General features: G+C 42.2%; 1 protein-coding gene and 1 long non-coding RNA gene across 3 annotated transcripts in view; both read left to right on the top strand.

Annotated features, from left to right (window-relative positions):
- The first annotated feature begins 2,136 nt into the window (after positions 1-2,136).
- Positions 2,137-9,532, top strand: LOC137470199 (uncharacterized). Its single transcript, XR_010996938.1, has 3 exons — positions 2,137-2,310; positions 2,666-2,727; positions 9,152-9,532. It is a non-coding gene; the product is annotated as an uncharacterized lncRNA (long non-coding RNA).
- Positions 9,533-15,522: 5,990 nt separating this feature from the next.
- Positions 15,523-26,019, top strand: part of CD2AP (CD2 associated protein) — a 77,027-nt gene continuing 66,530 nt past the window's right edge. Inside the window, exon 1 of one of the 2 annotated variants that reach the window (XM_068183283.1) lies at positions 15,523-15,538. In XM_068183283.1, coding sequence (XP_068039384.1) covers position 15,538 — 1 coding nt within the window. In that variant the 5' untranslated portion in view covers positions 15,523-15,537. Of the gene's footprint in view, positions 15,539-16,348; positions 16,558-26,019 lie in introns of those variants that run through there. The other variant, XM_068183282.1, reaches the window with a different exon arrangement.

Genomic DNA, 26,019 nt, shown 5'->3' on the forward strand with positions numbered 1-26,019 from the left:
AGCATTATATCCACAATGGGTGACATTGGATTTTGGGAAGTGGTATCCCATTTCACCTCAGAAATACTGTGCTACAACATCAGCACAGTGTGGGAAGCATCAGAGCCATCTCCTCTCTGTCACCACCATGGCACATTCAAGGTCAGGTTGAATGGGGCTTTCAGCAATCTGATGTAGTTCAGGATGTCCCTGCTCATTGCAGGGGCCATGGACTTCAAAGCTCCCTTACAACCTAAGCCCCTCTAAGATTTTATGGTGCTATTTCAGCTCAGCACAGCCCTCTACCCCCATCCTTCCTTTGCTCCTTCCACTTGTACCCTCACTGATTATTTTTGCTTCATTGCTTGTCTCCTTTTGGCATTTTGGTGAAGAGAGGAAAAAGGACAACAGATGTTAAATAGGGGCACAGCTCCTCCTGTCCCTAGGAGCAGAAAGCCAGTGCAACACAGCCCTGGTTCTGTTTCCTTCCTACACGGAGAAGTTTAGGATTCCATCACAAAGTAAAAGTACAAAACTGCCTCATTGTCCTAAAAAGTCATGTAAGAATCTGAAGTAATTTTTTTGTACAATCAAAGTTGATGAGAAGTCTTCCCACCAAATTCATAAGCAGCAGGACCACGTCTGTACAATTAAAATGGGAGCTCCAACATCAAAGGCAGGCAAAGAAAGGGCATAGCATGAGCTCATGGGATTGTTTACTATGCAACTGTGCTCTCCACATTTTTCAGACTTTTGCTTGGATCTTATTTTCCTTTGAACTGCTGGCAACGTGCATGTTTAGGCCCACTAAAATACATGATGTTTTCTAACAAACTACAATACAGATTAGATCAATTCTTTAAATCATGTTTTCATCTTGAACACTGCAATCAATCATTTTATGCTCCATTGGATATAAAATTAACCCAGGGACTTCAGCTTTATTTCAGAATGTTCTGTATTCTAAACTGTCTAATTTTGCTGGGAATATGCCAGGGTTTTCTCATCCATAAAGGTGAACATAGCTCAGATCTTAACAGAAGGTACAGAGCTACTTTACTGTGAAAATACTGGGTGAGGTGGAAGCACACAACATTTTGATGGATATTAAAGAGAGGTCACAATCACAGGCACTTTTGTCCAGGGAAAATGAACAACATGGAGTATGCTGGTGAATCTGAATAAATAACTTCTGAAGGAAAAGCAGCTCAAGAAAATATTTTAAAGATCTGAAAATCCCAACAACAAGACCACCACTGACAATGTGAACCATTTGCAGTTACTGCTCCAGCTGCTCTCTGCCAGTGACTGTCTGCTATGGGCAAGTGTTTTCCTTGAGCACAGGGACTGTGTATGGTAACAGTCAGAGAAGTCTTCTATTCTGTAAAAAAAAGGTCTCAAAAGTATTGGGAAGCTTGTGATATCACAAGGTCCTTGTGATACTGGGAGACAGACCTTTATGTAATTTACAGGAAGTGCTTTTAGCAACTTTATGACTACAATTTCTATAAATATCTGTTGTAGAAAAAACACAAAGGAAGCTTTCTCAGAAAAACAATAAACTGTCATAGGCTGACTACGCTTTGCAAAAACTATACACAGAAACTTTGGGTTATATTTTGAAGAAGTAACCTGCAGCCTTCCGATCCTCCGGGGCAAAACTCTGTTTTTCTAAAATCTGCCTGTTGCTGGATTCCTCTTCTTCCATTAAGTCCTTTTGATTCTCTTCCTGGGCTGGACTAGTACTGTTTTCTTGTACTTGGAATAAAGTTTGATTCTGGGGAGAACTGTGGCCTGTGTAATTTCCCACGTTTTGGACTTCTGGGAGCAGGTTTTTGGGGACAGGTATTTCACCGTCCTTAATGCAGCTACAGCCTTTTTCCAACACCCAAGTACACCATAAAAGTGCTCTCAGCTTTTCTAGAATATTTCTGGAGGGCCCTGGATGGCAGCCATAAGTGCTGGTTTTGATTATCTGTGAAGTACTGTTGTGAAGATTGGTTTGAGCCCCAGCCCAGACACCTGAGAAAATTTCCTTTCCCATAACACTAATGGATCACTGTGTTAAATGTGACAGCAACTTGTTAAGGGTGGAGAAGATAAAAAAAAAGCATGTAATGAGCAAGAGCACTTCTCTCAAAGTTAAGCAATAAACAACGTAAAATGATTTGAAGTCTCCTTCTGTAATTTCAAGGTTTGTGTCTCCAGTACTAACATCCCATGGGGCAGACCCTGAGCCCTGTCTCTCCTCCCAGGATAAAAAAAGCTGATGACTCAGTTCTGAACAACCCTTCAGCCAACCCAAGCTCCTTCTCTCGTCTGGCTCCTCTAGTAAGCAGCCCCTTTTTGACCATTATTCCTCTTCTTCAGTCATTTCCACCTCAAGACCCAATTTCCCCCTAAGACCCTCCTTACTGTGATTCCTTCTCTCTCTTGTTTAATATGTACTTTCATGCCCTAAAGCTACAAGCTGTGAAAGATCAGACCAGTCACCTCAGGCCTGTTTTGGCCTGGTGAATTGGCTCAGGTTTTTCTTGTGTTATAGTAATTGTGTAATTTCCTCACCTTTCTCATGTCTTTTTACTTTATTTTTTTAACAGCAATTCTCTAAATATGAAGAACTTAATGAAAATCCAATATCTTCCAGATGGCTTCCTCAAACACAAAAATTAATCCATTTCCCTAGGTGAAAGGCTTTGTTCTCCAAGGCTCAGCTCAGATCTATCTGATACAAAGCTCTTGTGTGAGGTAAGTTTCCTCTCCAACACTTGGGCTCATTTCCTGGAGAAGGCCTTCTTTTCCCTGGTCTGTATTTGCTGTGTGGGCTACAACTCCTTATCAGCCTTTTCCTCCCTCTGACCTGCTGTCTTTTCAGCTTCTCTGGTTTGCATCTGTGCCTGGAGCAACTTTGCCTTCCCAGATCACAGACTTTCTTTTCTCCTGCTCTGGTATTGCCCCACTGCTGCTTGGATCAAGCTGTGCTCCCACGTGCAGACTGTCTGAAATTGGGGCTAGAGGTTACTTTATGAAAACCAGGTGACTTATAAAATTAGTCAAAAATACAGACAGTTATAACACATTTGTGACTGTTACAACCTCACTGGGGAATGACTTTAGAGGGTTTTTAAGGCAGCAGGCAAATAGCTGGTGCTTCAAAGACAAGAATCATTCTGAAGCTTATTACAAAAATTATCAGCATTTCCTACAAATGGCAAGATGCAGATCAGACCTCTGGATTAGATACCAACTCTTTTGTAAATGGTTTTACAGAAAGAAATAAAAATGGATACACAATTTGAGCAAAAATTAATAGTGTATGTGGAGGTGAGAAGGACAAGGAGAAAAATGGTATGGGCAAAGGGAGATTAGGCTGTTGAAAAAACCCCAAATATATGTGAAAGGTGACAGAGCAGAGCAATAGGAGACTGAGGACTACACAGGGCAGTGCTGTTGCACTGACAAAATAAGTAAGTAGAAGGAATAAAAATCTCTTTTTCTAAGAAAAGAAGTCACCATGTAAAGATGACATAATGGCTCTTGTTTTTTTTTCTCCCTTCCTCCCTGCAATTGCAGTCTAGGAGAATGTGATTACTACATCATATGCATCACATTTTCTCATGGAAGTTACAATGCTGTTACCAGATACTGTCATGACACTCATCCCACTACAACTTTCTTCAAGGACCTCGTAGAGCAGAACTCCAGAGTGTAGTAAAATTAGGCATATTTTGTGTCTCTTTCTTGTCTTTGATAGGGGTGAAATTCAACCCTGTGCATATTTTATGTGTCTCATAATAACACCCACTCATTCATTGCAGAAGAGGCATTCTATTGTCCTCCTGTGACACTTCCTTGGGATTGCAGCTGGAAGATGTGTCACTGGGACTTCCCTTTGTTCCCTTGCTCTGAACTAGATACTTGTGGCAGGTGCTGTGCCTCACAGAAACAGATACTCTAGGTCACAGCTTGCACAAGTGGAGACAATTTAAGTGTCTGGCTTGGGGATGACACCTATCACTGCTGCTCAAGCACAGGGGTTAATAGCAGCTGTCAAACAGCACTGTTCCAGCACTCCTTGGCTGGGGTGGTAACTCAAAGCTGTGGGATGACAGCCAAAGCTGAGAGAAGATTTCAGTTCTTGATTTCAGCCTTTTTTTTTTTTTTTTTCTTTTTTCTTTTTTCCTTTTAGAGCAGGAGAGAGTTGGAGTCATTACTGCAGGTCTGTGCCTCTACCTGCCCTTTTAAGGATGCCCTTTTGGCAGTCTGAAGACTGTCCCTCCTGGGAAAAAGAAACAGAGAGAAAGTGGGACTGTGATAACCCATTAATAAACCCAGTCTGATGAGAAGCAGCTGAGGGAGCTTGGGGTGTTGAGCCTGGAAAGAGGGAGGCTCAGGGGGGATCTTCTCATTCTCTACGTCTCCCTGACAGGAGGTTGCAGCCAGGTGGGGGGTGCTTTGTCCTCTGAAGTAGGAAGCAACAGGACTAAAGAAATGGCCTCAGGTTGCACTGGGGAGTGCTTTAGATTGGATATTATGAAAAAAATTCTTCCCAGAAAGGTTGTCAAGCATTGGAACAGGCTGCTCAGAGGAGGGGTTGTGTCACCATCCCTGGGGATATTTAAAAGATGAGTGAGTGTGGCCCTTGCAGACATGGCTTAGTGGTTGTGTGAACTTGGCAGTGCTGGGTGAAGAGTTGGAGTCGTTGATCTCAGAGGTCTTTTCCAACCTAAATAATTCCATCACTCCATGCTATGACTTCAGACTGCAGACTGCCCAGCTCGTTGAGATCTTTACCATGACTGCTGTCACCAGGACTCAGATTTGGCACTGCTAAGCTTGCTCTGGCACCTGTGTGCTGTGTTGTAGTTACTCCTGCATGTTTGGATGTCAAAGGCAAAACGGAAATAGTGAAAGCCATGCTGTACACTGTAGAAACCTGTGAAGGTGTTAAAAACGGGACCACACTTCCGGTACTAAAAGTGATTTCAGCATTTATTATAAAAAAGAAAGGCCTAAATCATGGGGAACTGCAGGCTGTCAAGGATGCTGCAGTGCTGGCACTGGGTCTTCTTGAGCAGCAATGTCCTCGATGTTCCAAGTGGAGTGGTGTGGCAGCAGCTCTCTGGCCACAGAGAGAAGGCACAGACTTTCCCAGGGGAAAGGCTGTGAGAAGATCAGAGAAAAGAATGAGAAACAATTCTTGTCTCCACTTGTTGCACCTGCTGTTGTGTGCATGTGGAATGTGTCATGGAGATTTGTTTACCAAAGGGTGATTTCTTAATTGGACACTGGATGGTGTTTGGATGGATGACCAATTAGGTCAAAGCTGTATTGGACTGGCTGGAAGGGTTACTGAGTTTCTTAAGAAGTATAGCATAATATAGTATAGGATGATATAATAAAGCAATTGATCAGCCTTCTGCAATCATGGAGTCAATGCTAATTATTACCCGGCTGGGGGCCTGCACTGGGTCAGATGCCCCTTTTTATCCTGTTTTTTGTCCATTTGGTTGGTTTCTGTTTGGATCCTTCATTTGCATGAAGGTTTATGGTGTGCTTGATTGGCCCATTACAGTTCTGTCTAGGCTGGCTCCTCTCACTTGGGGGTTGATGCACTTTATTTATTTGTAATACGGTACATAGAGTACTGTATTTCTTATAACTACCCTTTAACCCCTTTTACAATAACCAAACTAACAGTACATGCTTAACAATTATCAACTATTTTATAACAGTTTCTAACCTATTTTTGACAAAGGTACACACATGCCTGTGCCCTTTGTTTTCCATGGACTGGTAAGAACTTGACCCTTGTGCCTAGGACTTGTACAAGATGAATAAAAAGCTGTATATATACAGCACACACACAAACAAACATACATTCTGTATGTGCGTATGTTAATACGTGAACTTAGGGAACAATGTAACCAAGGCCTTTTTCCTGCTACTAAAGCAAATCATTGAATAATAATCCATTACATAAAAAGAACAAGCTTCATCTTGAGAACCATTAATGTCATTTTTCTCCAAACTCCTCTATGAATGTTGTTCCAGAATATCATGGCAGTGCTCTGCCATAATATCTCTTTTCTAATTTCCGGTTTAAGCACATCCACCACCATTTTGTATCTATTGATTCTGAGCAGTGCTGCTTGTAAGCTTTAGTCATGAGCTAAATCTAAGTCTGGGTTGTCTGCACTGCACTGTTGATTTTGTTTGCAAGGAAGACAGAGGTTTAGCAGAATCTAAAGGCAAAACTAACACAGGGATGCTGCAAAAGGAATTCGTATGATGGCATTTGCTTTATCCAACTTTAGTCATCAAGTCTAAGGTGGTTGTGTGTTTTCCCTCCACAGCTATCAGAAAGATGCTGGCACATCTCCAGGGTTTTTATCACTCAGGCATTTATTTGAGGATATGATGAACTGTTTCCCATCAGTGCCTGCTTCTTCCTTTCCACAGATTGTCAGATGAATCTGCATCAGCAGAGTAGCTGAAGCATGCACCTAAAAGCAGATGAAATGAGCCTCTCCTCACTGTTTATGTTAAAATCCAAAGAATATTCCAGTCAATGACACTTGGATTTTTCACTCATTGAGAAGAAAAGGGATCACAGAGAAGTCACCTAGGATGTCAGAGAACTGTTTTAAATGAACTAAAGTCCCTAAATGTGGTCTTTATCAACATGTCATGAGACAAGCATAAACACTGAAAGAAAAACATGGAAAGTTTAAACCATTTTCTTTCTCCAGAAGCAAGTGGCTTTTAGAATATTCATTGCACAAATTGCTTTAATTACAAATTGGAAGAAGAATAAGTTTTAGAATTCTGATTTCACATGACAGAGCTCTGATTCTATGGTGAAAAAATTGCTGAAACAGGAAATTTCATTCCTTCAATAATGTGTTGCTCTCTGCCCTTATATCAGACCAATTCTATCTTCTAGGAGCTCACTCTGAAAAAATATGATCTTTCAGCAGACCAGTGTGTTTAAACAAAACTATTGTTCTCCCTCTTGTTTGTGACAAAAGGTGGTGAATGGATACTGGGAGTTCCTGAATACAGCAGGAGTTCTGGAATAACTATTAACATGAATTTCTGAAAAAGGAATTTGATGTGAAGGGCCAAAGCATAAGGACAAATTAGATAGAAGAAGATATGCTGATTTTCCAGTCTGGGCTGGAAATAACACAGATGGAGAAGTGAAAAAGAATAGGAAACATCGTGTCTGCAAAGTGTTCTCTCAGTGTGTGTTTTTGGGAGAGTGTCAGCTAAAGAATTCAACTTTTGGTAGGATAAGTATATGTTACCCATGCCCAAATTTGTGGGTAATCAACTCACAAATCAGCTGATGAGTTAGTTAAATGTTGCTTCCTTAGAAAAAACACTCAGGTTTGCAAATAAATACCTTTGATGATACACTTTGGCAACTCAGGGACATGCTGTAGCACATTCTCCTTCTCTGTCACACATTCCTCTCTGCACTTTCTGATAGGCAAATGTTAAGTCCAAAAATGCAACAAGCTATTCTGTATTAATTTATTTGTGGTGTTTTCCTCTGCAAACAAAAAACTGCAGTTCTTCACACATTTATCAGGAGAAGTAGCAATAATCTCAATTCACCATCTCACTTAGAATGGGAATTCAGAAACATTTTACTTGTCAGGCCATCAATCCAATCTTCTGTTTGTGTCTCTAACTTCATTGGCTCTGAAAGCAGAACAGGAGCTACTTTTCCTCCTTCAGGCTGAGATTTTGGTAACAGTTAAAGTGGGAATACAGAGTCAAAATTTACACTTGTAGCCATGAGTCGAACAGGAAACTCATATTCTGCTGCTTTTGTGGAAGGGAATACACTGTGGTAAATTGAATAATCCCCAATACTTTAACTTCTTAGGAGGGAAAATATAAGGCAATCAGGTGCTTCTGAAGTGCTCAGTCTGTTGTTTGGCTCTGTTTGCTGCCTCTAGAAAACCTGATGTGTAGTCTTGGCGGCAGGCATCAGTGCCCCAAGGGAGAGGATATACAAGCCTGCAGGAATGTAGATAAACATCTAAGTTCTTACTCTGCATAACAACAACAAAAAATAATCAGTGAAAGCCTTCAAAGTGCTGCCAAGAGCCCTTCTTCATAGTCACAAGTACCTTACTAAGAGGAGAACTTACACTTCTAATTGAAAATATTTCATATTTAATAGATCCAATCATAATTCTGACTTTTTTGACAACATAAAAAATAATCTATACGGTTTTATTTTTCTGGGGCCAAGCAGGGAGAAATGTGTGTTTTTTCTAGCACTGGGCAATGTTTTCCTTGTAGTAATGTCTAATGGTTTTGTCAGTTGTTATTTACTTAATAACTTTCAGAACCAAAAATGCAGAAAATATTATTTTGTAAAATTTAGTAGCTTGCTGGGAATAATTACACACTTCACAGAAGCATCTACTAACTCTAGAAGCACATAGAGTTCAGCTGGTATAACTGAAGGTGACAATGCGTAATTGACAGGGGAAATAGTTTTATTATAGAATTTTCTAACAGTGGGTATTTGGTCAACTCTGGCAATTCCACAGATGTACAGAACGACTGCCCTTTGGGGGTGCTATTTATAAACTCAAAAGCGTCTGAACAGCACTAACAAAAAGGCTGCCAGTTTCAAGAAAATTAATGACAATCTGACATTGTTGGAGGATGAAGAGAGAAGAGGCTTTGTGCTGAGCTTAAGGCATGAAGTGTGTTTGCATTTCTTTTTCTCGGCCTTTCTGTGGAAGCCTGGAGTATTGATGAAAGCACCCTGCTCATGGCATTGTCAGCCTAGGCAAATCAACACAGGAAAATGTAAACTTACAGGTAACCTCACATCCCTTTCTCCTAAAGGCTCCAGAGAGAAAACGGTGTCCTTGTGTTTGGGAGCCTTCAGTGTGTGTCTTTGCTGTACTTCCATTAAAAAACAATCCACAACAAAACCACAAAACCCACCCCCCAAGACAATCACACCCAAAATAATCCCCTGAGTGCTAGTAGTTTGTGCAGAGTTTCTGCACCTAATCCAGCCTTTTGGTGATAGACTGGTTTTATTTGGAATTTTTAAAATTCCAGTCAGACATAGTTCAACTAAAGGTCCACAGTGCTCTGAAGACTAACAATTCCCTGCTTTAAATTTTCCTGCCAGATGTTGAAACTGAACTTCCTGAGCACAACCATCAGATGAGCACCAGAACCAGCACAGGAGTGAGAGAGCCAGAAAGAGAAGTTCAGTGTCAAAGAGTGACACATTCCAGTTGCTGTGTCAGTGCCTCAGCTGCTGTTGGCAGCCACAGCACAGCTTCCAGCACAAAGGGCCTGTACAGGTATCAGTGACTGTCTTTGAATAAAAAAGCACTTTCAGTTGATACCATCATCCTGCCTGTGACACAGAAATGCAGGCACATATATAACGTGTGTGCATTTACTGTGACACAAGTATTTATGTATCAAATGTTCTAATAAAACTCACTGACTTTTGAGCAAACTTTGTATCTTCTGATCACTTCAAGTTGGGCTACATTGCAGTTACTGATGCAGCAAGGGGAAAATTACATTTCTAATGCTGTATGTTTTGTGTGAAAGTCATCTCTGCAGAAAAAAGGCTTTGTATCCTGCTCTCAGAGCATATGTGAGAACTCTTGCAACAACAAGAAGCAGCTTCCCGTAACTTTTATTTTGGAAAGACAAAATGGCTGAAGGCCACAGCTGTTGATTTATTCAGATGCCGAAGGAAACCATTAGCCCATTGGACCCTGAAGATGAGATTCCTTTGTGCTAAATGTTAATATAAGGAAATCCCAAACAGGGGCTGCCAAAGGGACATAATACAAATGCAAAATGCCAAATGTACCCAGAAAGGAAGGAGGTAGATAGTTGTTTATTAGAGAAGAGAAAAAAAAAAAATCCAGTGAAAAGCACAGTTTGCTTTTTTCTCCTTCTTAAGTACAGTGTGATTTACAAACTGTGAGATGAAAACTCTACTGTGTTCAAATCAAACAGAAAATCTTTGAAACACACAGGTGCACATATGGTTGTACCGTTAACCACTGCATGTCCATGTGAACTGGTTTTTATCAGCATAATGCAGATGGAGCTGCTCCACAAACTGCCTGCTGTTTGCAGCGTTGTTTTAATTAGTTGTAATAGTCCAGTATAAATGAATTGCATCCTCAGAAGAGAGGTCAAAGAAAAAACATAATAGCTGTCATCAGGCTAGGCAACTCCTCTTTCAGATTGCTGCTATAATGGCCTCATGGCAGAAACATGATTAATCATTGCCTGTTCTTAGCCTGAATTTCACAAACATCTCCCTCTCCTCCAGCTTTTTTTTTTTTTCAAGATTCAGCAGTTACAAGTACTTTATTTCATACCTGTGCAGGAGTGACATTTCTAATACTTCATTCAGAACTTTAAAAATATTTAGTACAGGACAAGCTGTCATCTACAACAATGTTTGAATCAACATGGGGTCCTGTATGAAGAATGTATTTTTAAATGTCACAACGAGACCACAGAACTGAAACTTGTCCTGACTCCCTGTCCTGTTCTCAGCCCAGTGAAATGGAGCTTTTGGCATGTGACAAAGAAATGACACGAGGAGAAGGAACAGTATTCACTAGTCAAGGCTGAACTGATTATAGCAAAGAGAATGTGATTGATTGAGGAGGTTGATAATAGTGGAGGAAATAGACCAAGAGTGGTTGAAACAAAGGACAGAGGAATTTGTTTCCGCTGGCTGATGTTCCTCCACTTTTCCAACTAAGATTTTAACCAATAAAAAACAAACCATGTTTGTGTGGTGTTGTCACAACAGTTTCCAGTTAAATCAAATCAGGATAAACTTCCAGCATCCATATAATTTCTGTCATTTTGGTTGGTTGCTTGCCAAATGAGTGAGAATACAAAATATGGTTGGTTTACAAAGTCATTTGCAGTTATTGGCAGACCACTTCTCATAGAGTTCTTATAGATCAGCATTGACCCACATTCCATGGTTTGAAAAATATGGCACTAGGACTTGATTATTTCAACAGCCTGAAAAATGGCCCCACAAATTCCTTAGTATCACTGTGTTCTGGTGATCCTTGCTGTGTCCAGCTGGTGACAGTTTTTCACTGTCCTTTAGCAATCTGCAAGTCAGACTCTGACCAGATGCTCTTGGCCAGGCTGGAGGGAGCTGTGCTGTACCCAAAGGGTCCAGCCTGTGACCCTGGGTAGCTGCTAAGATGTCCCTAATGGAGCATCTGCAGCAGGTAGGAAGAGAAACAAAGTTGGCTTTGCTTCTTTGAATAATGATAGAATCTGAGAATTATTAAAGTTGGTAAAGACCCCCAAGATCATTGAGTCCAACCTTTGACTGGACACCACCATGTCAAGTAAACCAAAGCACCGAGTGCCCCATCAGTCTTCCTTGAGGAGTTCCAGGGATGGTGACTCCACAACCTCCCTGGTGGCCCCTTCCAGTGCCTGACAACTCTTTCACTGATGAAATTCTTCCTGATGTCAGTCTGAACATCCCCTGGCACAGCTTGAGGCCATTTCCTTTTGTTCTGTCCACCCCCCACCTGGCTGTCCCCTCCTGTCAGGGAGCTGTGGAGAGGTTCCCCACTGAGACTTCTTTTCTCCAGGCTAAGCCCTCCCCAGCTCCCTCAGCTGCTCCTCATCAGACCTGTGCTCCAGAGCCTTCCCCAGCTCCGTTCCCTTCTCTGGACATGCTCCATGCAACCACTTCCACAACAGGTAAAAAAAAAATAGGTCCAATAGTATGCAAGCTTCTTTCCCCCCTTGCTTGAAAATCTGCATTTTAATACCATTTTTAATTACCAAAAAAAACCCTGTTCTGTGGTTTTATATTTTCTCCCTTATTTTTTTTAATAAGAGTCCTGCCTCCTTCTGTGGAATAAACAGATTCACCCTTCACTGATTATGCAGTGAAGGGAAAAGTACTGTGTGTGCTTAATGAATATTTTCCCAGTTTCTATGTTTTTAAATGAAATATATCTGCTGCTGCTTCAAACCAGCAGAGGGAGTTTGCTCATCCAGATAATTTTTAAACTTCTCGACACAATTCCATTTTTTCACTACTGTTGTTACCTGGCAAGAACTGCTGCTGAAAAGAAAAGGTGAAATTTTACCATCCAGACTGTTTAACTCCTTAGTGCTAGAGGCTGCTTGCTTCTAGTCAATTTTTATGGATATCATTGTGCAAGAAGTTGCTGCAATGAAAAATGCATTAGAGAACTAAAAACATGAAAAATCAACTCAGCTGGAGTGTTTGGGAGCAAACTATTTGGTTAAAGGGGAATGTACAATTATTGCAGTGCATGTGCCACTCAAAAGTGCATGAAACCACTGTGTGGTAACAGCTGACACACTTTTTTTGGGGGGGGGAAAAAAGTCAGTTCCTTTATTTTTTGCCCTCTAGAGAGAAGCTTTGAAAGTTCCTGGTTTAGGTTTCTTTATTTGGAAATACTGGAGTAATTTTAAATGACCACAGTGGCAAAAAAGGTCAAGTGAAATGTTCACTGTAGCAGTACTAGGGAAAGAGTCTCATTATTACTAGGGTTTTTTTTGGTTTTTTTTTTTTTTTTTTTTTTTTTTTTTTTTTTTTTTGTGGAAGAAAAGAAATCAGCTCCAGTGGTGACAAATTGTATCATTCTTATCTTGTGTTATAAACCTGCCTAGCAGGAACTATACAATGATCTCTCTTGTAAAATAAAGTTATAGCAGTTACTGATGTTAGCAGTGGATATTATCTTGATCTGGAACAATGTCACAACTCTTCCTCTCTCAAAAGCAAGGTAGGAGTTCAGATATTGCATTAAGCTCAATCATAAAACACTTAAAATGCTAATCTTTCATTTTAAATAGTTTTCTTGAACAAATTTGTGAGACAATTGTGTTATTTTTGGGAACTTAATTGGATTTGAAAACACTCTGAAACAAATATGCACTTTTATAATTCCATAGAGTCAGAATATCACTTCTCTACACCTGGAACTGAAAGAAAGGTCAAAATAAAAAGTAAGAGCCAGTCTTCCCTGCATATCTGTCCAAATATAAGTAAAACTCTTTTCAAATGACTGCATAATACCAATTATTGACTACTATTCAAGGAAAAATGGCTCACTACAATTTTCAGCTTTTACTGAAGTGGAAAATGAGGAAGGAACCCATTTAAGGTGATTTAGAAGGCAATTTTCGGTAAATAAGCATTTAGCACATGCTACCAGACATAGAGCTTAGAGAAATGAAGTAGTCACGTGATTTAACAGTTGAGTGAAAATGGTCAATAGCCTGGCACAGATGTATTTTCTTTACATGTATTACAATTGCTAACCCATATGAGAATGCTAAATATAGGTCTTCATGCTGCTCTGAGTCACACATGAGCAGACTCTTGCACTTCAGTGCCCGTGAAGTCTTGTCAAACGCAGCAAAGCGTGGGGTAGACACAGCTGCCAGTGACACACACCTCACAGGGCACAGCCCAGCTCTAGACAGAAAACTGCTCAGGCTGCAGGGGATGCATTCAGCAGCATTGCAGGCACTCATCCACAGAGAAAGAGACTAGGGCTCAGCATCCACAGGGCTCCCTCAGGAGCCATCCCATTTCTGCCTCAGTGGTACCGGAAAGAGGATGGAGGCTGAAGTACAGGACCAGCAGATGCTGGTGCATTATCATGGGACCAGATGGGCTTGGAATAAAACTCAGGTTTTGTACTCAGGCTGCTAAGAAACTTTAAGCCAGCCCATAACTTCTTAAAGAGTTATCAAGGCATGTTGAAAAAAAACACAATTTCATAAAGCCGGTATCTTACCTGTCCACAGTGTAAGAACCAAGAACCAGGACTTTGCTCTCCAGCCTGTTCTAGACTGAAGGGAGGGGCAAAGGCAGCTTTATGTCAGCATGAATGAACATGAACTGGAACAAATTTTGGCCAGCTTCCAGAAAGAAGGCTACATGGAGCTCCCTCAATGCTCTCTAAACTTGTATACTATCGACATTTTATTTCTCATCTCTTGTTCATACACACTTAGTTTTGTGGCAGAGTTTAAAAAAGTAAAAACTGCTACAACAGATAAAATTTATAATTCCTCTTATCCTTTATCCTTCTTTTTTAGCATGTATCTCTACAAAGGAAGTGGAAAAAAGTGATACATGAGACAGATGAGGATAATTCATTCTCATGGAAGTTATTTTCTGAATTAGTATTGGAAGAGACTTCAAACTCCACGGCTGATGTTTCCTTTCTGTCTCGAACCTCCTCTTCCTATTAAGTAGTATAAACCTGGGGGTGCAGGAGGGTTGTAGTTTTATAAAAAATAAATTCTCCTTTTAAGGGTAGTATCATGGGGCCATTTATCAGCAAAACACTGCACCTGCTTCAAGGAAATTCTGACTATGACTTCTACATTCTCAGTTCTGCAGTTGAAAAAAAATGGAAGCACCTGCCTCAAAGTATGGTGAAGTAGATAAAATACCATAATAAAATATGATATATAGTTGTTTATACACTCAGACTTCATGTTTTGTCTTTAGTGCTCATGATCTGACTCATTTCCCTTTCTATGCCATGAGAAAGATGCTAAGCAAAAGCTGACTCCTGGAAATACTTGACATTCTTTTCAGGCTAATTTTGTCCTGAGCTTGGCTGAAACAGCTTATTTGGAAACACTCAGAAAAGGATGTCTGCAGCAAAGAAGAGGGAGTATTTTCACTTCAGAGAGCCCTGCTGTGTTATATTCCCTGATTTTCATCAAAACCAGACCATGTTTACATGTCCTTTTGGCCTCGGGATCAGAGTTTTTTCTTTAAATTGCTTCAGTTCTAAGTAGTTGTTTCACTCTTTCCTGAGTTTCCCACAAAAACCTAAACAATGGCAGCCTGATATAGCTTGGAGCACTTTCCTACATGCATCTGAAGTAAAAAAACCCCACCCAACAAAAAAGACCCCTACCCTCTAAACTCTTCAAAAAGCAGTGCACAAGCCCACAAACACGTGCATGATGTTAATGATATTGGCCATGGGAATGGTTAGGTTGGAAAAGTCCTCTCAGATCATCCAGTCCAACCTGCGACCAGGCAGCACCATGTCAGCTAGACCCTGGCACTAAGTGCCACATCCAGTCTTTGCTGAACACCCCTCCAGGGATGAGACTCCACTGTCTCTGAGCTGCCCATTCCAGTGGGTAGTCACCCTTTCTGTGAAAGGCTCCAGCCTGAGCCCCCTCAGCTCCCTCAACCTTTCTTCATAAGATTTTTGCTCCAGACCCAGATGAACAGGAAGACTTTGCGCCAGGAAGCAGGGCAGGGATGTGGGGTGGCCCCAGCAGTGAAGGGAGTGGTGCGGGGGACAGTGCTGATCATGAGTCCTTGAGGCCAAAATGGCAAAAGGAATCCCGTGTGCATTAGGAAGAACACTGCCAGCATGTCAGAGAGGTGATCCCGCACCTCTGCCCAGCCCTGCTGAGGCATATCGGGAGTGCTGTGTCCTGTTCTGGGCTCTGTGAGAGACACGGAGCTCCTGAAGTGAGCCCAGTGGAGTCTACTGAGATGATGAGTGGAACACCTTTCTTACAAGGAAAGGCTGAGGGAGCTGGGGCTGTTCAGCCTCGAGAAGGACCTCATCCCAGTCTGTCCCTGCGTGCAGGGAGGGCTCAGAGCAGGGCCCAGGCTCTGCTCCAGGGCCCCAGCAATGGCACCAGAGGAACGGGCAGGAACTGATCCCAGTGAGTTCCACCAGAACATGAGGAAGAACTTCTTTACTGTGCAGTGACCGAGCACTGAACAGATTGTCCAGAGAGGCTGTGGAGTCTCCCACTCTGGAGATATTCCAGAGCTGTCTGGACACAATCCCATGCCACATGCCCTGGGCAATTCTGCTTGATCAGGGAGTTGGAATCACTGTGGTCCCTTCCAACCTGACCTATTCTGTGATTGTGTGAAGGGGGCCGTGAGGGGTGTGAAGGGGGTGATCAGGGGAGTGATGAGGAGGCTGATGAAGGGGCCGTGAGGGGAGGTGAGTGGGTTACGAGAGAGCTGTGAGGAGGCTGACTGGGGAGTGATGAGGGAGCTGTGAGGGGGTTATGAGGGGGGTTTGATGAGGGCGGTGACGAGAGGGGTGCCGAGGGGCTGCCGAGGCGCCCAACGCGGGGTCTAACGAGGGCGATGATGAGGCTGTGACGCGGGGCGGGGCCGGGGGCGGTCCCGGGGGCGGAGCGAGATCCCCGCCCGGGGCGGAGCCGTGGCGGTGACGTCACCCCCGCCTGGCAACGGCGTGGGGGCGGTGGCGGCGCGCGGCTCTCGCGGGACTTGGCGCCCCCCGCCGTGGGCGGGGCGGAGCCACCGGTGCCCGAGCTCGGCTGAGGCGGCGGCGGGACGGGACGGGACGGGACGGGCGAGCGGCGCCTCTGCCCCGGGCCGCCCGCGGCTCGGAGCCGTCCCTTCCACGCCCGTAGCGCCACGGATGGAGCCGCAGTGCCCGGCTTGAGCGCGTCGGCGGGACCCGGAGCCGCTCCGCCGAGCCTGGGCGGGCGGTCGCAGCATGGGTGAGCGCGGTGGGGAGAGCGGCGGGACCGGCCCCCTCTTCCCGCTTCTTCGGGGGCGCTTCGCTGCCCTTTGTCTGAGGGGAGGGCGCGGGGCCCGGGGCAGCCGCCGAGGTGCCCGGGGCGGGAGCGGAGTCGGTACCCGGTGAAGGAGCTGCCGGGCCGGCGAGTGCGGCAGGTGCTCGGTGAGCGCTCCCTCCCGGGAGAGGCCGGGGCCGCTCCGTCCCGCCCGGGCGGTCTCGGGGCTGCGCAGGGGCTCGGGCTGGGAGGAGGCGCGGCGGGTTCCGTGGGTTTCGGTGGGGACAGCGAGGTGTACAGCAACGCCTGGTGCTGCTTGGCTTGGTGAAGCGTAAAAGTTTTTATGGTTAAACCCAGCCCTTTCGCCTTTTTTTTAAATTTTTTTTTTTCCACTCAGCGTCAATTTCAGCTGCGCCTTCGCCCATTTCTCCACCAAGGCGGAAGCACTCACTGTATTTTAAAGAGAGCGAGTGTGGAACCAAACCACTGGGAATCTGTTCCTGTGTTCAGGATGTGCCAGCTCAGGTTCACACTGGAAGCAGTCAGTTGTGATGGGTCTGGTTTTTAACGTAAGCGTCGGCATAGGGAAGTCTCAACGAGTGAACTTAAACACCCCTCTTGAGAGCCCTCTTTGCTTATAGCGACTTGCCCTTTATAGAGACATTGGACCTCACTGGGGTCCAGAACGGTGCGCGGATCATTTTGTCTGTCTCTCGTACCTCCACCCTGCTCTGCTGTGCTGTGCAAGGCCGGTGTACTCGTGGAGAGTGTGTGCTGGGGCGCGGGTGGCAGTGGCTTCAGTGTCCCGTGTGCTTATGCTGCTGTGTGCAAGCATGCTCCATCAGAACGGGAGTAAAGCTTTTTAAGTGGAAGGATACCTGGGTTTTGGATAGCTTCTCTGCCTCCCCGTTGTGCATAAAAATGAAGAAGTGCACGGTGTGCAGATCAAACGTGCAGTTAGTGAAGCGAGAGTGCACCTCCTGGCTGGTGTTCTGCTGATTATCAAGATCCGCTTTCAGTGTGTTCATCTCGGTGGAAGTTGTCTTATACGGGATCCAAAGCACACTTAAAATGAAATCTGAAAATATAAAATGAAATTAGTGATTTAAGTTCTGGTAGAAACCAAACATCTCACTTTTAGATGCTTTTTGTGATTATTCAGAATAGGTAAGACTTGCTCTTAATTTCTTTTCGGGCTGCATTGTTTTATTTGCAGGTGAGAAATGTCTGCCCAGGTCATTGCAGTGGCCTGTGATGGTAATTCCTAAAGCATAAAGGCTTAGTGTGCTAATTAAATATATTGAACCCAGGCTGTAATGCTGAAATGAGAACTACCTCAGAATTGACCTATGGTATGTTTGGGTTATTAAAATCCTTAGTATTCTCAATTACTATAGTTAGGAATACTTTATAGGGACTGAGTCCAGTTCATGATTGTATATGATTATTCTGTGACATTGTTTTATGTATTTTTGTCCTTAAGTTTACTTTTCTAAAGGAAATCTTCTGCTGATGACCATAATGAGCATGTTATTACTGTTTTAGATATGACTGAACTGAGTGGGTGTACACACTGTGTTGAGTATTGCTGTTGTGTGGGTTATTTATTACCATAACAATTTGTGTGTATGTGCAGTTACAGAGCAGGATAGTGGCCAGGCTCTAGAAAGGATTGTATAATAATCCTAGAGCCTTTAAAATAGATTTTCTCTGAAGGTGTTGTACTTTATTCAGATTTCCAAGTATTACTTGATTGTGGTCGAAAGGGGTGAGGAATATACAATAAAACATCACTAAAAATAAGAGTGGAAAAAGAAGCAACTGTATCTTGCTCTGCACTCAGTGTATTTAGTAGTTGCCTCACAATTTACCTTGAGAAGTCATTAGTTGATTATTTTATTACTGGTGTCACGGTAGAGCTGGCTTTTGATAAGAGATTGCCTTTTATGTCAGCCTGTGCAAGGGATTTTACATGTAAGAGGCGGTTTAGAGGGGAGTGTTGAGGTACTCAAGGATTTTTGAGATTTATAGAGAAGTAAGAACAGTCATTATGACTCTGGAGGAACCAAAAGGAGAAGGGCAGAAGTACAGAATGCCTTGGAAACAAGTTCTTTCATGTTCTTCTGGTGGCTGGAAATTAATGTTTCAAGAGCACATGTCATTCAGGCATCTGAAGGAAGGGGAGGGGGATGTGATCAGAGGTGAAACACAAGAGCATATCAAATTATGGGTAATGCCCAGTGACACCCTTGAGCCCTGTCATTATAATTCTCTACCTTCTCTACACTAGATTAATCGTGTGTGTATGACTCTAGAAACAGCTTGGTAAACAGATTAAAGGGAAAAAATGTATCCAGATGTTCTAGGTAGAAAATACTTTATTTATTGAATTGTTTTATGCTGTCTTGGGTTGATATTAACTTGGAGAGATTAGCTTCCAGCTGATTGTCATATGGCTTTATAACTTAGAAGGAAACATTCCAGCAGCAGCTGATAAATTGCCACAGTGAAAAACTGCAATCCACTGAAGGTCTGTCAGTATCTTCTTAGTAATATGCATCCCCCCAATCTTTTTTATTTCCAAAAATTTGTGCAGACTTTGATTTGTGGTGCCTGTGGTTAATATATTTGAATTTGCTACATGTTATCTTCAGAAAAAAATATCATTTTTGAATACTTTAAGAAGCCAGATACACTTCTTCATTGCCAGCAGAATAAGTATCTATATCTACAGAGTAAGTTCATTGAACATTAAACTTCTGTGAAGCCTTTTGCTAGCTTCATGTTGGCAACAAAAAACAATTTAGAAGGTTTTTGTAAGCAGACTTAATGCTTTTGACATATTGCTGTGGGGACAGTGGCAGTTTCAGTATTCATCAGTAGTATTCCAAGAACCTGTTATAACATTACCTGAGGATTTGTTCTTCAATTCAAAAACAAACAAAAACCCCTCACAGCACAACCCCCCAACCAAAAATCTACTCCATACACCCCTAAGCAAATGGGATGGGATAGGGTAGATGAAGACTCCTGCTGCTGCTGTTTTACCAAGGAATGTGTAAGGTGGGATGTGCAGTTGAGCTTCAGTCAGACTTTATTGTAGAGTAAAATGACAATCAGAAGTTCAAGTTGTTCAACCCTTCTGTACTCAGGTACTTGATGAGCCTGATGTTGAGCAGCTGTACTTGTGGTCAGCAAAGTGGTTTCTTACTACTATTTCCTTTACTGTAGATAAAACCATGAGGGAGGGTGATGTAAAATTGACTCTGGAAGATATGTGCCTAAGCTACTGGGAAACCCAATTACAGTAACTGGGAAGAATTGATGGATCCTGACTTTGGGTCAAGGTAGAGCACAAATCACATCAAAAGATGCTGGAGATTCTGTCAGCTCAGCTCTTGCCTTTTTTTTTTTTTGTTTGTTTGTTTTTTGAGTTTTTTTTCCCCCAAGAATGTAAGAACTGCTGTGCTGAGAGTCCTGACTGTGGAGACAGGTAAGGAGGAAAAGGATATGGAAAGCAGGTTTGTAATAAAAAAGTGGTTTTTCCTTTCTTTTTTTTTTTTTTTTTTCTTTTAATAAAAAACCCTAGTCTGGCCGTAAGTGATTTATGAACTTTCTCAGAGGTGTTTGTGGTTTCACCAGATCTTTTTTTATACTTAGTTCAAGTCCATGGTTGTCCATCCCTTAGGGGCTCAAAAAAGCCTTGTGGTTTTTGCCGACCACTGTCTGTGAGAGTGGTAATCCCTGTTTAACATATATGGGAATGCAGGGGGGAAATATGTCCTTTCAGTGTGAGGTTTTTTTTTTTTTTTTTGCTCTAAAACTGCTCCTTGTTCTGCCAGACTTCTTTGTATTTTTGAGAAATGGAGGGTGATTGTTTGATGGCTTTATACTGAGAAGTCTCTCTATATGTACTTTTGTTATGTGCTTGTCATTCCAGGTGCTGGTCACCTTTACTGGATAGTTATTTTAGTATTGATCATGTTTTCATCTCGTTGAAAAGAGTTTTTCATGTTATTCAAGAGTTAACTTCATGCAATGGTGGAATTATATTTACTGCCTTGATTTCTTTTGTTTTTCTAACAGTTCTTAAGAGCTTTAGTTTCAGCTAAGTAGGACCTTACCCTTGAATTATCTTCACCTTCACGGCATTTCTCCACTGTCTGTCTGTGCTTGGTTGGTTTTTTTTTTTTTTTTTTTTTTTTCCTTAGTGGGTTTTTGTTGCATAAACACAGGAAATGTGTGGTCGGGCACACTGCGCTGTCTGGGGCTAAGTGAGGTGGCTGCCTGGTCTGTCCTGCTCTGGCTGTCACAGCTCTGCTCTTCCCATTTGTTTTGCTTCCCTGGAGATGCTGTCACATAGGACTGCTGGTCTGGTAGTTATTTAACCTAGCTTGATAAAAATGATTTGTTAGAAAAGAGCAGCAATGAAAATGCTTAAAGTGACTAAAATCATCTTGACAGAAGTGGTGAGTCAATCAGGTGAAATTTGTTGCTAGTGGGTCTGGGGTGTAGCAGTTTCTATCAGCTGTGATTGCTACCTGGGCACTTAAAATGTGTTGTGGTCCCCTTGGCAGGGGTTTATCCTTTCCTTCTTCTTTTAAAGTGGGTATTTATTTGTCTTTTTTAGACTGCATCCTGTATTTTGTAAGGTAGCTAAATTCTATTCTGCTTTTTCTTTCCATAATGTTGCTTTCTGTTTCTACTCTGAATTGTGAATGTGCTAATAATCTAAAATGTTCCTGGCGTTCAGTGGAGGTGGTGCTTGAGCCTTTGCTGTCCCTTACTTTGGATGTGAGGTGGTGAGAAACAGATTTCCCCAGTGCTGTGGTGGTGGGAGCACAACCCTGCTTGATCATCACCCATGGCTGTCCTGGTGCACTGGTGACAGCAGGACTGAAGCACTAAAACTGCTTTTCCAGTTGCCTCTTTTCTGGTGAGAACTCTTGCTCTGTTAATAGCAAGAGTTTTACCCTAAATTATTCCCTGTTTTACCCGAAATTATTCCTTTTACCCTAGATTATTCCCTGTTTCCCAGTTAAACTTCAGACTTCATTTCACCAGCACAGGTATTTACTTTATCTGACTAATGCCAGCAAGAGTTTTTGGGTGGGACTGTGTTTTACTTCGCTACTTCCATGCAGAATTGACTTTCTTCATATACAGTCAGTATGAAATACTTCTTTTTCAGAAATCTTGAACAAAGAAAATGATGCATTGTGGATATTTTTGAACAAAAATTTAAGTCTTGCCACTGCCAGAGTCCTAAATCAGACTGAAGGAAAAATCACAGTATGTGTCTGTCTGCCAAATGAGTTAAATCTTTCCACTTTGGGGTGATGTACACTGTAGAGAGTATAATATGAGGTAATTTAGAATATTAAGTTCACTTTTCTTAAAGGAAAATTTATTGCCTATAATATGCTCATGACCCTGAGATTGGCTCAGCTCATCAGAGCCTGGTGCTAAAAACAGCAAGGTTATGAGTTTAGTCCCTGTATGGGCCATTTATTTAAGAGTTGGACTCAATGATCCTTGTGAGTCCCTTCCAACTCAGAACATTCTGTGAATTCTGTATTAGGCCAGGACTGCTTTCAGCAGAATTAATTAGAATATACTATTTTGAATAATTTAAAAAATCAAGCATTTGACTTTAATTTCAGCAGTTTGCACAGTGCTGACCTGTGGTGTTACTCTCCACTTAGTGCTGCAGAGCTTTGTGGTTGCAAATTGAGTTTAAATTCGACATTATTGTTACAGAAACTCAAAATGAATGCTATTGCTTTCATTGTTTTAGCTAGATAAAGTGTTGCTTTAAATTATTTAAATGGCTCAAGATTGCACTGTTTCTTAACAGTAAGTAAATCACTGTAAACATGGTACTTTTTGTCATTAGAGGCAAATGGTTTTGGAATTAAGCAGTGCTAGGCAGTCTCATTATTTTTGCTTCTGCAGCAGCTGTGAATAGATTTTTGTAGATGGGAGTTATTAATGATTTTTACTTTAATTTTAAATAAGGCAGTTTTGCTAGAGTTCCTGGAGACTTGCCTGACTTACTACTTAAAGAAGACATTTAAGTCATCAGTTTCTGCCTCTTTGATAAAATTACTGAGTGGTCGGCCTTTGTCAAGTGTTTTTGACTGTGGATATAGTTTGATCTATTTAAGCTGGCACTGAAGTTAAGTCTGAACCTTTGCTTACCTCTGACTAATGTGCATTGTTCTCTTCCCTTGCTTTAATGAGGCAAATAATCTGAAACTTGCCTGTCTTCCTGAATCAGCTTTCAACCAGGCTCGCTGTCCAAAAACTGAGACTGAGCTCATGGCTGCAGGAGGAGGATGAGGATGCTACTGGCACTGATATCAGCTGCAGCACGCTTACAGCAGTTGTCAGTTTAGCCCCAATAGAAATTTTTTGTCTTCCAGTTTTGGCTCTTCAATTGTAGCTTTATTGGTAACATACCAATATACCTTCATTCCTCTTAGTGTGTTTTTATTTCCCCAAGTTGCAGTGTTCCTTCATTTTTTAGGAAAAATATAGAAGCAAACTTGTCAGAATGTTTCAAGTTGTTTCTTCTCAATGCATCTTTGGCACTCAGGGAGAAGGGTCTCTGTCTTTGCTGTGTGAAGAAATAAAACCACTAGTTTCATGAAGTGAGGAAGAATCTCATCACTTAACTCTGGACTTGTATCTTGAGCTATGAACAGATTTGTTTTAAGGCTGCTTTGCCTATAATCTCCCTTGTCCCAAAGTCACACTGTGGGTGCAGTTCCAGGCTGTGCTTCAGAGATAACTCCAGGCTTCAGAGATAACTCCAGGATAACTGTGCAGTGCCTGTGTCTGGCTTGCCCTGGCTCCAGTGGCTGTGAACCTTGCTGGGAGCTGACGAGCTGGCTGGTGGGGAGAAGCCCCTGTGCCAGCTTTGCCATCGTGTCAGCAAGCTGGATGGCCTCACTGGCTTACCTCCTGGGCAAGAGAGTGGATGAGACTGGATTTCAGGAGTCGGGGAATGTAGTGTGTTTTTCCTTTTCCATTTTAACCTGCAGTTATTTTGCACTAGATCCATGCTATAATTTCAGACGTTCCTTCAGCATGTCTATATTAATTGTTGTCCCTAAGTGTTCATGAGCCATCAAACTGGTTATTTCACAACATTCTTTTTCTGTATCTTTAAAGGGGTTTTTTATCCCTTCCAATCCATTTTAACCAGCCAAATGTTCCTTTTAAACTGTACCTCTAATTTGCAATTTTTTTTATTGATTTAATAATACCTTTAAAGAGAAAATAGATTCTAAACAGCTAGAACCTGTTACTGAGATGCCTTTTATATTTCTGTAGGTGTTGGTTTTGATTGTTCTCAATAATGTGTATAACTAGAGAAGAGGACTGAGCACAATGTGTAAAAGTATGCACCTGTTCTTCTGTATCCTGATTTTCTGCAGTTGGGCTGGACTTGCAATGTTCCCATCACTTAAATGCTTTTATGTAGTTTGGCTTTTTTAGCAATATCATAAACCAGTAAATGCAAGATTAAGTAGAATAAGCCTGCCTAAAACTTGAGGTAAATCACATTGCTATTTGCACTCATTTTAACATCTAAATGCTTCTTGTCAGGGAAGTTATTAATTGCTAGAACAAACTGCCAGGAGAATGCTAGATCCATCATTTCTTGGTATGGCCAATCCCTGGATAATGCAGATATCGGTGTGTTCTTTAATGTCCCCTTTTGGCAGGTTTAGTGATCATGTGTCCATACAATGATCTAGTTCAAGACGCTGGCCAAGGCTGAATCCAGCTGGAAGAGAACCAGTGGGCTGCTTTGGCAGCAAACTAGACAGACACACCCTGGAGCAGCACAACTGTGAGACCAGCACAGGGGAAGAGGTGGTGAAATGAGAATGAGTAGGGAGAGACCATGCAGGGTGACTCCTTTAGCCTCAGACTGTTGGAGTCACTGTAAAACTCTGGTCTCTGTAAGTGACTAAAGCAGTCGTTCCTGAAAGGCAGAGCCTGTCTGTTTCCCATTCTGAAGAGGTTAAGGGAAGAATATTCTTTAGTTTAGAGATTTTGGTACAAGACTTGACAAAATTAGCAGGATTTACAAACTGTGTTAGTGTCTGCAGGGTGGGCTATGGGCTGTTTGTTTGAAACCTCAGTGTCCCAAACAACACTTCCTGCTGTGTTCAGCTGACTTGGTGCTGTTCAGAAGCCAGGTGGAATGAGATGCTGTGCTGCAAGTGGGGCAGTGGAAGTGCTGAGGTGAGCAAGGCTTTTGAAGCCATGAAGATAAAAGCAAATATGTTAATCCCATGCTCTCGTGGGTATGGTTGATAAGGAGGCAGCAGATTTTCTTGAGAAGTGCAAACAACAGAATGTAGGCTTTTAATTAAGGATAAATTATCATGAACTGTGCTGTTTTACTCTTGAAAATCAAATACAAGGCTTCCTTTGCCTGACCCACAGGTTACTTAAAATACATCTCATCCTTCAGCACAGGGAAGGAGAGTGTCTGTGAAGGGGAAGATTATACTAAAAACCACTACATTTGGCTCATTCACATTATCAGAAGCCTCAGTATAACAGGGTCTGCTTTTACAGCCTACCAGTATCAGAATAAAGATGTGGGGTCAGGAAGTAGGGGAATTGGAAACTATCTCAGTTGACACCCTTTTCAGCTTGAGGAGAGCTTGAAGGCATTTTTTAAATCATTGTGTGCTATAGGGATATATATATATATATATATATGTATATATATATATGGATATGTATATATACAGTGTGGGTTTGTCAAGTAAAAGCACAATTAAGAATGTATAAAATTGCTTCCTTTTGTTTTCATGTGCTCATCACCTTACTAGATGCTTATTTTGTGGGGAGAGTTTGCTGTTTCAGTCTTAGTGCTTCATCCTTACTGAGAGAGAACTATAAGGCAAATGTATAGATTGTAATGTAAATAGTTTCTAATATGTAGGTTGTAGGAGAAAACCTGCCCTGGTAGATAACCAGTAACAGAAAGCCTCAGGCTGGATGATCAGCAGATGAAATAAAGCTGTTTATGAAACAGGAGATGAGCTGTCAGTACAATGAGGCACAGCCTGCCATCTCCATGCAGCAAGGAGACTCTACTGATTTCCCATCGACACAGAGCTGCTGGATCCTGCTGTTCACTGCTGTATCCTGGTTTTTCAGTTTTGAGCAGTGACTGAAGCGCTAAATCGTGATCTTAGTGTTTGAAAAAGCCGAGGTTGTATTGCTGACTCTTCTGTCTTGATTTCACTTTTTTTGTGTGTATGTAGCTGGATCCCCAGGATTATGCCTGTACTTGTGAATATGTGGGAGCAACCAAGAGCATTTCCTTTGTGTTTCTGAAATCTAAACTACTCCTTCAAGTGACTGTGCTGAGAACAGCAGAGGTGAAGGTTGGCTTTCTGTGAACTTGCCTCAGGT

The sequence above is a fragment of the Anomalospiza imberbis genome, chromosome 3 (assembly GCF_031753505.1).
Source record: "Anomalospiza imberbis isolate Cuckoo-Finch-1a 21T00152 chromosome 3, ASM3175350v1, whole genome shotgun sequence".
Classification (NCBI taxonomy): Eukaryota; Metazoa; Chordata; class Aves; order Passeriformes; family Viduidae; genus Anomalospiza; species Anomalospiza imberbis.